Source organism: Sinocyclocheilus rhinocerous, unplaced genomic scaffold, assembly GCF_001515625.1.
Source record: "Sinocyclocheilus rhinocerous isolate Xijiao unplaced genomic scaffold, SAMN03320098_v1.1 scaffold615, whole genome shotgun sequence".
NCBI lineage: Eukaryota > Metazoa > Chordata > Actinopteri > Cypriniformes > Cyprinidae > Sinocyclocheilus > Sinocyclocheilus rhinocerous.
In genome coordinates, this window is record NW_015631049.1 from 955,756 (window position 1) to 969,419 (window position 13,664).

At 36.3% G+C, this 13,664-nt stretch overlaps 2 protein-coding genes across 2 annotated transcripts; both read right to left on the reverse strand.

The window, feature by feature from the left end:
* Positions 1-613: 613 nt before the first annotated feature.
* sh2d1aa (SH2 domain containing 1A duplicate a) lies at positions 614-4,227 on the reverse strand. The gene is made up of 3 exons (XM_016553988.1): positions 4,031-4,227; positions 2,264-2,327; positions 614-834 (listed from the first exon to the last, which is right to left on the reverse strand). Exons 1-3 carry the CDS (start codon positions 4,165-4,167, stop codon positions 715-717), a joined length of 321 nt encoding a protein of 106 aa, XP_016409474.1. The 5' UTR covers positions 4,168-4,227; the 3' UTR covers positions 614-714.
* Positions 4,228-6,197: 1,970 nt separating this feature from the next.
* Positions 6,198-9,039, reverse strand: LOC107741272 (protein turtle-like). Its single transcript, XM_016553971.1, has 6 exons — positions 9,021-9,039; positions 8,383-8,712; positions 8,197-8,234; positions 7,889-7,910; positions 6,549-6,869; positions 6,198-6,280 (listed from the first exon to the last, which is right to left on the reverse strand). Exons 1-6 carry the CDS (start codon positions 9,037-9,039, stop codon positions 6,198-6,200), a joined length of 813 nt encoding a protein of 270 aa, XP_016409457.1.
* Between the last annotated feature and the right edge of the window lie 4,625 nt (positions 9,040-13,664).

The following is a 13,664-nucleotide window of genomic DNA, read 5'->3' on the forward strand; positions in this document are numbered from 1 at the left end:
TGGGTTGTGTTGAGCAAGCGAGCCGTTGGCATTTAGAGAGCACTGAGCACTGCATCAGGTGAGCAAGCTAGTGAAACGTTGCTCGTGCAAAAGAGAAGGTCTGCAAACATCCAAAAACTTATTTTAAATGCAAAATTGATTTTCGTGCGCTCAAAATACTTTTTTCTTTGCGAAACGAACATTTTCTCCACAAAACTCAGATCGCGCACGTGCAAAATGCACTTCTGTGAACTCAAAATATGATCTTTAATTCAAGGCCTATTTCTCTCATGGTGTAGTCTCTGTAGTGATCTTTAACTGGCTATCTGTATTGCTGATAATATCTGAGGTGACGATTACTGAATGTATAGCTAACATGAGATGGTTATTTCCGAAGAAAACACTCAGTTTTTGTTGACAGACTGACAGTATACAGTAGAGGGATGTATAATGTAATGGGATGGCCAATTATTTAATCTATTCTAACAAAGCATTTATTGTTTCTGTATTATCTCCAGCTACTTCTGTATTTGAAATTCATTTGATTATAAAGGTATGTTCAGAGTAAGAATCTAATACACCTAAATAGACTTTTCAACATTTTTACAATTTACAGGATTTTTACAACATTTCTACAATTTACATTTGGGTTAAGAGACCCCAGAGAAAATACTCTTGTTCACATTTACAGCATGTCGAAACTGTTCTAAGGTGTTTGCTTTGACTTGTGTGTTATTATTTAGGTTTGTTTACAGGATACAAAAGAGGAACAGAGATGCCTTGGTCTGGGATCTTGAAGGCAGCAATGAGATTACTAACTTTCCTAAAGAGTCTTTCCTTCATCCCAGGAGCCACCTGGTGAGAAAAAAAAAAGATTTTCTTAAAAACTTCCTGAGCTCTTAAAAAGAACTTCAAAAGCACAAAGATATGACTTAACTTTTAATTGTACATTTTACTCGTGATGGTAATGGCATTAAATGTACAAACTTGTGGTGCTATCACGTGACTTGTGCATGGAGGTACATTTCCGTTGAGTCAGAGTAACTTTTTTTTCTTTTTATATATATAATCAAAAGAGTTGTGTGGTATTTTGCTCGTGTGGCTGGTGATTGATGCTGATCAGTTACAGGAAGCTAAATGAAGTCTATAAATGAAGATAAAATGAAGAAAATGTAAGCTTATCTACACTGATATGAACAATGGCAATGCCTGTTTAAAACAGGGTTTAAAGAAGCCATTTTAATGTTACAAGGATCTTGGTCTTTAATTAGTTAAAAGATCATTATCTTCCCATTTGGATGATTTCAGTTTAAACTGTTTCAGGCTTTGATCCAAAATGCAAATGTTTCTCAGCATATTGGGTGTGTTTACAAGTTGCACATCTTGATGCGTATGAAACGGGAAGTGTGGGTGATACTAAAACATAACAGATGTACATGGCGATTCTCTGGCTGTTAATTTGTGTGTTGGGTGACGCTATAAATACATGCAACACACTGGCCACAAAGAGAAAAAAAATCTGCTGTGTACTTCTGTATATAGCGTAGCTTTGCAGTTGTTGTATGAAAAATAACAGTGGCATTAAACTGTACTACTACAAGTAGTCACAGGAAACATTGTACTGTATTACAAATGGCATCACACAAAACATGTTAAAGGGATAGTTAACCCAAAAATTAAAATTACCCCATGATTTACTCACCCTCAAGCCATTCTAGGTGTATATGAGTTTATTCTTTCAGATGAATACAATTCGGAGTTATATTAAAAAATGGCTTGGCTCTTCCAAGCTTTAAAATGACAGTGAATGGTGGTCAAGATTTTAAATTTAAAAAAAGTGTATCCATCCATCATAAAAAGTACTCCACACAGCTCCGGGGGGTTAATAAAGGCCTCCTGAAGCAATGCGTTTGTGTAAGAAAAATATCAATTTTTAAAACTTTACCGTAATAGCTTCTGCTAACTGTCGTACACGCGTTCACAAGAGAGTGGCGTTCCAACGGATGACGTAAGTGTAGCCAAAGACTATGGCGTACCGTAAGGTCCGGTAAGAGGTGAGGAATGCGGATTTCTTTTTTTATATATATAACTGATTGTATTTCTTCTGAAAGAATAAAGTCATATACACCTAGAATGACTGGAGGATGAGTAAATCATGGGATAATTTTCATTTTGGGTGAACTATCCCTTTAAGACAAAAGTATGTTTTTATCAAAAGACATGTAATTTCAGGTTTCACTTGAGGAAAAGTACAAAGCTACAAGGTCCATAAATCCATCCATACCTCTATTGTCCAGAGTCCATCCTTTTGTTTGAAAACTCTGTAGGTGTAAACCCATCCATCACACCTGAAGATTTACACACAGTCATTATATATTTGCAGCACAGTATTTAAACTTGCAGTTACCCCATTTTGCAGCTGAATGTGAGCCCCAGCCGGTTTAAAGGTTCTGTATGTAATTTTTTGACTGTACTAAGCTTAAAAATACCATATTTAGGAAACATGCTAAGTTCACATACTTGTTTCTCCGAAAAAGCCGGTTATTCTACTTTAAAATGTGCATTCCGTGTTGGAATGTCTGTTTTTGTTTTGGTCTGTGTGATTCCGCCCACTGCCAGTTTTCCCAATAGTATTTCGACACCCCGGGTTGCCAGTTGACAGAAGCCAGGAAACGAACTGAGTGAGAGTTTGCAGATTTGACCCAACCTAAAAATCCTCGGCATTCATAGCTCTATGACAAGAGTCGTATTAAAACGCAGAAAAACCAACTCGTCAACTTACAATGTAGGCCTACGCATAATATGGAGCTTTATTTATAAATATTAAGATGCATTTCTGTAGCTCTGACTGATTTTAAATTGTAATTTTGGCAGCCCCTGAAATGGGTCATACTGACATTACCTGAGCGGTTAAAGTAAATTTTCTATAGCGCTCGTTAAAGGACGTATATTTATTGCTTGGACGGAGCTAGAAAATGCATGTGCAGTCGAGTGATAAAGTTTACCCTCTTTAACTTAATGCTGTTGAACTAAATGTACAAAGCAAACTATTAGCTAAAATAACCACAACATTAACAGGCGCTTTATCTGTCAGATGCACGCGAAAGTTGCATGTGTTACTATAACAAACACTTCATATTTTCTTTCATAATCAGCTGGTAGAAAGAAAATGGATTACATAGATTATTTTACTTAAAAATTAAGATAAGGTAAAGGTGTGATTAATGGGGGGGGGGTTGATGAATTGATGATTCAGTGAGCCATTCATAAAGACAGTCGCTTGCTTCATTTCTGAATGAATCAGCCATTTGAATGAATCAGCCATTTGAATGAATGAATCGCTTGAATGACTGAATGACTCGCTCAAGACAGCAATTTGCCGCCACCTACTGGCACTTTGTTTCATATTTAGAGTCAATTCTTTATTTTTTTTTTAAAATCATTTCATATAAAAAAATTTTTTTAGTATGTTGAATCAAAATATTTCTTTCTAAAGCTACTTTTTTTTTAAATGTCTATTCAGTGTTTTTCTTTTTTTAACACAATAATGACTTTAAATGATCATTAATCAGCACGTGATGTGCCAATTAATTAATCTAATTAATTTGAGATACATAGACTTCATATTTTTATCATATCTTTATATGGCAGAAATAGTAAGTAGTAGCCCATGCCAGTATGCTGTCCTCAATTCAGCAATATTTTTCGAGCATGGATGCGATCTGTCCATGCAGTTGGCACCCAAATACCAGAATTTGACCGGACACACAGACTTTAACATCAACAAAAGATGTGGAAATTGGAAATCATTTTATCCTTTGTTTTACAATTTGAATACGTTTTTTCTGTTGTCTAAATATGAGCATTTATACAGTTAACTGCATTTTATTATTTGTACTTTGCATTGTTTTCCCCAGCTGTCCCAAATCTAATATCAGACCAGACCAGTAACACATTTTTGGTCACAACCCACCAGATGAGAACCACAGCTCTATGTTACAGATTACTGCACACAATGAAGACAGAAGACACCGATACAGTAGTTACTCACAGCACACATACGCAGTAAGATCCTGCTGAGCTCATGCTGTCTCTGATCAGATAGCTGCCATCTCTGCCGGCTTCATTCAAGATCTCTTCTGCTTGCCTCTTGCTGATGGACCCATGATACTCTGCCAGTTCCTCCATACTGTCTCACGGTCTCTCGCAGTTACACGCAAACATATACACAGACACCACAAGAGGTGACCTAGCTGTAAAGGAAGTCAAGAGAAGCTTTGAGTGAATGTAGCTGATCTAGGATCAGCTGCAGATATGTGTTTGATACATTCATATTTGCATACTGTACGTGTTTCTAAGAAATATAGTTTGAATGTTTATACAATTTACCCTTTCTGCTACTGGTACGTTAAAATACTTATATAAACAGAACACTTTAAATATCAGCGAAATTACATTACAGTTATCAGTTTGAGAGAGCTTTTATTAAAAAGTAGTTCTATTATAATAACTCCCGATACTTTACACGGATTTCTCTACATAGATGAATCCGTTTGACTGTATTAAGATATTTATAACAGGGTTGCTGCAAACTTTTTACAATCATATTTAAGACTTTTTAAGACTTTTTTAAGACCCAAACAGAGAAAAAATAATACCATTTTTGTACGCAAAACAAACAGCCATTAACAGTTTTAACATGTTAATGGTTATTCAACAAAATCAGTAACATCAAAACCGACACATCTCAGAGGAATGCAGTAGCCAATCAGAGGCGTTCAAACTAGTCATCGCTGAGTTTTGTTCAGACTGAAACTCGCTAATTCCATCATCATAAGCAACAAAGTGCTTATGTAGGTACGATGTAAGTTAGAGTATCATACCGTATATGGACACCTTTATTGATTATAAGAGGAGTTATGAGTGCTTAAACACTAGCTAGACTGAATGCTCATTTAGAGTGTGTTCTTTCACTGCTCGATTCAGTATAATAAAATGCATTTAGAATGCTCCCAAAATTCAAGATATGGGGGCAGAAAATGTATATTTATATCATTTCATATAGTTGATCAATATCACACGAAGAGTGTATTTCACCAACAAAAAGGGTTCCAAACAAAGCCACAGCCCTGTTTTGCGTCTCTGAAAAACATGACAGTGTTTCCTTCCTGAATGAATCAACTGTTTGAATGAGTCGGTTCAATCGCAATGACTCACTTAACAATGACTTGCTGCCACCTACTGGCGGTTTTAATTTCACATTTTAAAGTACCTTTTTATATATTTTTTTACATAATTTCAAATATCAGTATTCAACGTTTTAAGATTATAAAATCAAAACATTATTTATGCATTTGTAACTGCAGGTTAGAGCATTAATGCCTTGCATTAATCAGTGTATGCATCTAATGCCACTTCAGATGCAGCTTCTGTGTTTCCTCTGCATTGCATGAATTTTGTTGATAATGATTTTATTTGTTTGGTAACTGCCCCAAATGTCTTATTATTATAATTGACTTTATTGATTAAATATAAGACACACTTCTAGAAAAAAAATGGCTTTACAAAGGTAAAAATGCCCATAAAGGGTAAAAATAATTTTAAACTTGCTGGAAAAGATTAATTTCTGTCACTGCATCTTTTATCTTAGAATTAGGTTTTCTCAACGATAACAAAAAATAAATAATAAATAAAAAAATTGCATCATACGTATGTACAGTATATAAAGTTTTATTTTATTTTATTTAATACATTTTTTTTTTGTGAAGGGGGTTTGCTTTGACACAATTCGAACACTGTTAAAAAGTATATAAATTGTAATTTTTTTTTTAGAAAATGACAGATCGTTTCGCTAGATAAGACCCTTCTTCCTCGTCTGGGATCGTGTAGAACACTTTGAAGCTGCACTGAAGCTGCAATTTGGACCTTCCACCCAGTGAACCCCACTGAAGTCCACTGTATAGAGAAAAACCCTGGAATGTTTTCCTCAAAAACCTTAATTTCTTTTCGACTGAAGAAAGAAAGACATGAACATCTTGGATGACATGGGGGTGAGAAAATTATGAGTAAATTTTAATTCAGAAGTGAACTAATCCTTTAATGTCTTTTTTTCTAAATTGTTTCAAATATTGGATACAAAAGTCTAGTTTAATATTTTTGAAAGCAAAGATCATTTACTACTATTGATAATGTGAAGGAAGAGGTTATGCTCTCTTACCTCATGTTGCATTAATTGGCAATAATTTCGATCTTCGTATATCAGTGACTGACTTACATGTTGGGACACCAGGATTTATCCTCACTAAGAACAACATTACTCATTACCTTTTGTGGAAGTTGTGTTCTTCAATACCTGAACTTATTTACGTATGATGATTTCTAAATTGCTTTTGCTATAGTTTGCCTTACATAATTCATACATGATTACTGGTTGTGTTTTTCAGCGTCTACATCTCATACTATTCATGTAGAATAATTATTTGTTTCATATGAATGTTCTGAGAGGTTTTAAAAGTAGAGCATAAATGAGCATAAATATTAGATAAGGTGTAAATATATACACAGCTCACTTCTTACTGTTATCTTCTCTCTTCTGTCTTTACTGATGACCTGACAATGGTAATTTCCGATATCTGACAGCCTGAAGTTTTTCAGTTGTAAGGACACATTTCCTTCCCTAAGCTTGTGAGTGAATGAACTCGCTCTGTCCTTGAACAAAACCCCTTCTGTCACCTGCCTGTCCTTATTCAGGCAAACACGGGCTGTATCGTTAGACCAACTGATCTCCATGTCAACAGCACTGATTTCAGGAGACAAATGACATGGAATAATCAAATCAGACCCCAAAGAAAACTCTGGTGTTGTACTATGAACAACAAGCTGAAAGTTCTCTGTGAGAATACAAAAAATATTTTTTTAACTTACCATTGGTCAAGACTTCCTTTTTGGAATCCCAGTTGGGATGAAAGAAAATACCCAAATATTTTTGCTATTTTTAAGTTTAATATTAAAAGTCTTTATATAATGATTATAATGATTAATGCTTTATTATTAAGTCATTAACTAATCACATATTGTATTAATGCGTACACATACCCCTTGCTGGCTCTTGTTTGATTCATTTTTATATTAATCTTGCCTTAATTCTACAGCAAATAAAGAAGAAAAAAAGAGCACTATTTTCACATAAGATTTAAACATTACACCGATTATGAGAGATGTGTGTAAACTATGTAAATAAATACAAATCTCCATATGTCTATATGCATATAGGGAGAGCAATGTAATCTATGAAAAGTAATGAAGAAGATTTATAATAATTTGCTTTAAAGTAGACACAGTATTACCCACATATTTTCTATCTTTAAAGAAATTATTTGGTATCCTACAAAGTAATTTTTTTTTTTAAATGTCATATGACAAAATTCCTCTCTCAATAACAATGCACAATACACATTCAAATGATAACGTTGATGATTTCAAGGTAGCTTACATTTGCTTTTGTTTCCAATTTTGTTATCCTAATTGAGATTAGAACAAATTAAGTTTCCTTTATTATCTGATGTACTCTTGAAACACACAAACACACACAATATGCATGAATGATAAGCTATTAAAGTGCACACATACCCCAGATAGCTTGTTATCTTGAGGGTTTGGATGTAATGGTATATCCTGTGGTGTTATGTCTATAATGAACAGAAAAATAAACAATAAAAAAAAACTCAAAAGCTAAAAAGGCAAGATACAAAAAAATGCATTTTCATAGTTCTAATGAGGTATGAAACTGTTACATTAGTGCTTTTCAATATATTGGCCTACTATTAATACAATTATTATTTTAAATGTTAGTTTTTTAATGTGCAATGCAAATACTAAATATTACAAGTCAATGATTTCCAGAACATACCGTTTCTTTTATCATTGTAATCCTAAATGAGATAAAATCAAACAAGATTTGTTTTTATTTCCTGTCTCCAGTGGTTGTAATCTATCTACATTTTGTATAAAATCAATTTATATGCATTTCAAATGCAATGGCTATTGGGGCAGGTAACACAATGGATCATCCACAATTTTGTCCCTTTGAAATATATATTTAGTGTTTCTGCAAAACACTAATTATCTTGTTTTTGGAATAGAGGTTTCTGCCTCTACATTGTCAATTATAATTTGTGCTATATAGTATGGTATTCACAAAAAATGGTGCTGTCTTACCACTGTAACGAAGCGCTTGTCCTTAGAAATGTCAGAGACTGCATGTGTCATCAAGCAAAATTGTTAATTAGACGGACAATACTATTCATTGAACTTCATTGAATTTATTTATTACTATAGGTATCTTTGTGAAATGCACACAACCATATTTATTCCAGATTCTGAGTGCTTTTATCAATTACTTACCTTCTTCTGCTACATTTACTGTTATCTGCTGTGTTTTATTTTTACTGGTGACCTGGCATATGTAAACTCCCAGATCTGACTCTCTGAAGTCTGCCACTCTTAAAGACACATTCCCTCTCGGCAGGTCATGAATGAACAGACTCGCTCTGCCCTCATAGCCAATCTTCTCTCGGTTCTTATAGGTGCAAACACAAAATGCCTTATTAAACCAAGTAATCTCCATGTCTACGGCACTGAGTGCAGGAGACAAGTGGCACGACACAGTGAGAGTAGATCCTGCATTAATCTTAACTCTTTCACCTCTTTCAGGAATAACAAGCTGAAAGTCATCTGTGAGGGAAAAGAGACACGGAGAGAGATTCAAATATCACCTGTGGTATCACCTGCTGTATTTTGTTTAAATGGATCATACGATTCAGTGTCTTTTAATACTTTTAAGTGTTATATATATAACACTTAAACTAAAAAAAAATCCTCTCTTTCTACTGTATTGAGAGACACACACAGTAGTAATGACCTAAAATGATGCATTGCAATAACAACATAAAATGTTTTAAACATTCACAATCCACACACCCCACATGTTTTGATTATCAGCTAAACAAAACAATGTGAGCAATTATTTGAAGAGAACTTACTGCTACTTCTCACTGCCATGCTTCTTTTCTAAAACTGGAAGAAAACACATCCAGTGAGAGAGAAGAATTATTTCAGTCTCACACAAACCGCTGGCTTAAAGGGATAGTTCACCCAAAAATTAAAATTTGATGTTTATCTGCTTACCCCCAGGGCATCCAAGATGTAGGTGATGTTGTTTCTTCAGTAGAACACAAACGAAGATTTTTAACTCAAACAGTTGCAGTCTATCAGTCTTATAATGGCAGTCAATGGGCTCCACGGCTTCGAGAGTAAAAAATAACATACACAGACAAAACCAAATTAAACCCTGCGGCTTGTGATGATACATTGAGGTCTTAAGACACAAAACGATTTTTTACCTCTGATCCACCGCAATGTCTGAGCGTTCACAACATCCGGCGCGTGACGCGTGTACGTGCTCTGGCATAGTAGACATAGATATATATAAGTAGATGCCTCATTAATGACTGTTTCTATGGGCCGCGATACGTTCCAAAATGGCGGACGCGTCAACGTATCTGGAGCAGTCGAACAGAGGTTAAAAATTATATAAATACTGTTCAGTTTCTTGCACAGACCGATCGTTTCGTGTCTTAAGACCTCAATGTATCGTCACGAGCCGCAGGGTTTAATTTGGTTTTGTCTGTGTGGTTTTTTTTTTTACTCTCAAAGCCGTGGAGCCCACTGACTGCCATTATAAGACTGATAGACCGCAACGGTTTGAGTTAAAAATCTTTGTTTGTGTTCTACTGAAGAAACTAAGTCACCTACATCTTGGATGCCCGGGGGGTAAGCAGATAAACATCAAATTTTCATTTTTGGGTGAACTATCCCTTTAACTACACTGAAAATACTTATGCAAGTTGCTTTCATTTATGGATGACTACAATCAGAATTTCTGTACCTTTCCTGTTTTTCAGTATGTCTCTTTTCAATGTGAGATCTGTGGCCATCTCTTGATCAGATTAGTCCTTAAGGCATTCTTAACATAGTGGCTGTTTATGCAGCTGGCCCCTGGGTGAAAACACTCTTTGGATGAACAGGTAAAACTGGTTCTCACCACAGTGGTGTGTATTATTTAGATTTTTTTTCTTGGGTTGTGTCTTTTATAGTATCTAGTACTTCATTTAAAGGGTTAGTTCACCCAAAAATGAAAATTTTGTCATCAATTACTCACCCTCATGTCGTTCCAAACCCGTTAGACCTCCGTTCATCTTCGGAACACAAATTAAGATATTTTTTATGCATTCTGACAGCTCTCTGACCCTCCCATAGACAGCAAGGATACTACCACGATCAACGGCTAGAAACGTAGCAAGGAGATCGGTAAAATAATCCATGTGACATCAGGGGTTCAACCGTAATATTACGAAGCTACGAGAATACTTTTTGTGCGCTAAAAAAAAAAAAAAAAAGACTTTATTCAACAATTCGACTCCTCCGTGTCACCCTAATGCCATTTTGGAGAGTATCCACTGAACGCAAACAGCGTATGTTGTTCTGTGTCAGCCGCACCACACGGATACGTAGTTTTCGCTCAAATCAAAGCACAAACAACGTAGAAAACTTTTTTAGTTTTAACTAAACTTTTAGTTTTAACTCCTCACTGGGAATAAAAACTGAATGAATGAATTAATGAATAATTCAGTCCATGCAGAGACATATAGTGCGGGGGAATCCCCCATCTCCCCACCCTCTGAATATTACATATCTAAGTAACTACGTTATTTGGCGGTTTTTACTAGGAAAAGCAGCTGTTTTCTGGCATTCTAATAACTACCTGAAACTATAGAAGAAGGACTGAAGATGAATTTCCTTTACGAATAAAGTAGGAATGTGCATACTTTTAAATCGACACCTGCCACGGTAGTTTTCGCTCAAATCAAAGCACAAACAACGTAGAAAACTTTTTTAGTTTTAACTAAACTTTTAGTTTTAACTCCTCACTGGGAATAAAAACTGAATGAATGAATTAATGAATAATTCAGTCCATGCAGAGACATATAGTGCGGGGGAATCCCCCATCTCCCCACCCTCTGAATATTACATATCTAAGTAACTACGTTATTTGGCGGTTTTTACTAGGAAAAGCAGCTGTTTTCTGGCATTCTAATAACTACCTGAAACTATAGAAGAAGGACTGAAGATGAATTTCCTTTACGAATAAAGTAGGAATGTGCATACTTTTAAATCGACACCTGCCACGGTGTTTTCCTCTTTGAGTTTGTCTTAAAAGCGATGAGGAGGGGGGAGGGGGGCTTAATCTGTCTAAATCTGTGTTAGTGAGCACTTCTCCTTTGCCAAGATAATCCATCCACCTCACAGGTGTGACATATCAAGATGCTGATTAGACAGCATGATTATTGCACAGGTGTGCCTTAGGCTGGCCACAATAAAAGGCCACTCTAAAATGTGCAGTTTTATCACACAGCACAATGCCACAGAAGTCGCAAGTTTTGAGGGAGCATGCAATTGGCATGCTGACTACAGGAATGTCCACCAGAGCTGTTGCCCGTGAATTGAATGTTCATTTCTCTACCATAAGCCATCTCCAAAGGCGTTTCAGAGAATTTGGCAGTACATCCAACCAGCCTCACAACCGCAGACCACGTGTAACCACACCAGCCCAGGACCTCCACATCCAGCATCTTCACCTCCAAGATCGTCTGAGACCAGCCACCCGGACAGCTGCTGCAACAATCGGTTTGCATAACCAAAGAATTTCTGCACAAACTGTCAGAAACCGTCTCAGGAAAGCTCATCTGCATGCTCGTCGTCCTCATCGGGGTCTCGACCTGACTGCAGTTCGTCGTCGTAACCGACTTGAGTGGGCAAATGCTCACATTCGATGGCGTCTGGCACTTTGGAGAGGTGTTCTCTTCACAGATGAATCCCGGTTTTCACTGTACAGGGCAGATGGCAGACAGCGTGTATGGCGTCGTGTGGGTGAGCGGTTTGCTGATGTCAACGTTGTGGATCGAGTGGCCCATGGTGGCGGTGGGGTTATGGTATGGGCAGGCGTATGTTATGGACAACGAACACAGGTGCATTTTATTGATGGCATTTTGAATGCACAGAGATACCGTGACGAGATCCTGAGGCCCATTGTTGTGCCATTCATCCACGACCATCACCTCATGTTGCAGCATGATAATGCACGGCCCCATGCTCACTAACACAGATTTAGACAGATTTGTGAACAATATTTGAGAGAAATAGGCCTTTTGTGTACATAGAAAAAGTCTTAGATCTTTGAGTTCAGCTCATGAAAACTGGGGGCAAAAACAAAAGTGTTGCGTTTATAATTTTGTTCAGTGTATATATTATTTGAGTTATGCTGATGCCACCATACAGGTTAAGAGATATATCAATGAGGCATACCTCCCTCGAGGACCCACAAAATGTACACCCATCTACATACTTTGGCCAGTAAATATCTAGCCATTACAGCCACATCTGTTCTGTGTGAACAAATATTTTCTAAAGCTAGGGATGATTAGTAAAAAAAGGAGCCGCTTAAACTCCAGCACAGCTGAACAAATAGTATTCTTCAAAAAAAAAATTGCATTTGTGTGTTTTTTTTTAACAATGAGCATGTTTGTGTTGTTTTGTAAGGAACACACAAAAAAATGGTGCAATGAGAAATCACATAGGTCTAATTTATTGGTATATTAAATATTATATTTAGAAGTTGAAAAGACAAGTTTGATGAGAGTAAAAATTAGAGCCCGACCGATACGGTTTTTTTGGGGGGCCGATGCCGATACCGATATTAGGGAGTAAAAAAAGACCGATACATCAGCCAATATTCTTTATGTGTAGGCTATATTATAGTACAGTATAGTCAAAAGATTGGAAACACCTCCCATTCTATTGGACTGCAGAACGATACTAACTTTTCAATCTGCTTCTGCTACGTTACAGACTGTACTGACAAACTATGCTGACACCGTGTCTGCGCCACAACAGGACGCGACAAAGCGACCACTGAAAATCATTTGAACTTTGTGTCAGCACGTCTTAAATGCCGATACCGATATTAGGGAGTAAAAAAAGACTGAAAAAAATAGCCTAATTACACCATTCAGAAGCATTTAATCTGCGTTATATGTTCTGTAAAAAGGATCATATCGGCCGATAATATCGGCTAAACGATATATCGGTCAGGCTCTAGTAAAATTGTATTGTGCAAAATACAATGACATTTGGAAGCTCTATTGCTGCACACACACGCGCCGCCATCTTGCTAATGACATATATGCTTATTAAATATACAAATAAGCCTTACAATGACATCCCATTGAACAAAACAACTGATTTTTTTATTGCCCACCAGATAGCGAAGTAGATGTGCCATCTATGTCAAAAGCATTAACGCAGTTTGTTGTAAAAGCCTCTCTGCTTCCGAAGCCTTATTTGGCACATCCCTAGTTTTAGTTAAATATAGGCTAACAACCCTGATTCCCTTACAGGATTCCTGTCCAAAAAAATAAATTCATTAAAAAAATAATAGCAGTTACACAGAGAACAGGAAGGCACATATAACTAACAACAAACATTGACTGACGGAGTACAAATGAAACACAAGGGCTATTTATACACAGGAGAACAAAGGGCTAACAAGCAACAGGTGAGACTGATTA

Coding starts and splice junctions, on each gene's coding strand:
- LOC107741272 (XM_016553971.1), bottom strand. Junction 8,235..8,382: donor AGTAAATGTAGCAGAAGAAG/GTAAGTAATTGA, acceptor TGACACATGCAG/TCTCTGACATTTCTAAGGAC. Junction 6,870..7,888: donor TTACAATGATAAAAGAAACG/GTATGTTCTGGA, acceptor GTATTCTCACAG/AGAACTTTCAGCTTGTTGTT.
- sh2d1aa (XM_016553988.1), bottom strand. CDS start 4,167: ATGGAGGAACTGGCAGAGTATCATGGGTCCATCAGCAAGAGGCAAGCA. Junction 2,328..4,030: donor TCTTACTGCGTATGTGTGCT/GTGAGTAACTAC, acceptor GTAAATCTTCAG/GTGTGATGGATGGGTTTACA. Junction 835..2,263: donor ATGGACTCTGGACAATAGAG/GTATGGATGGAT, acceptor TTTTCTCACCAG/GTGGCTCCTGGGATGAAGGA.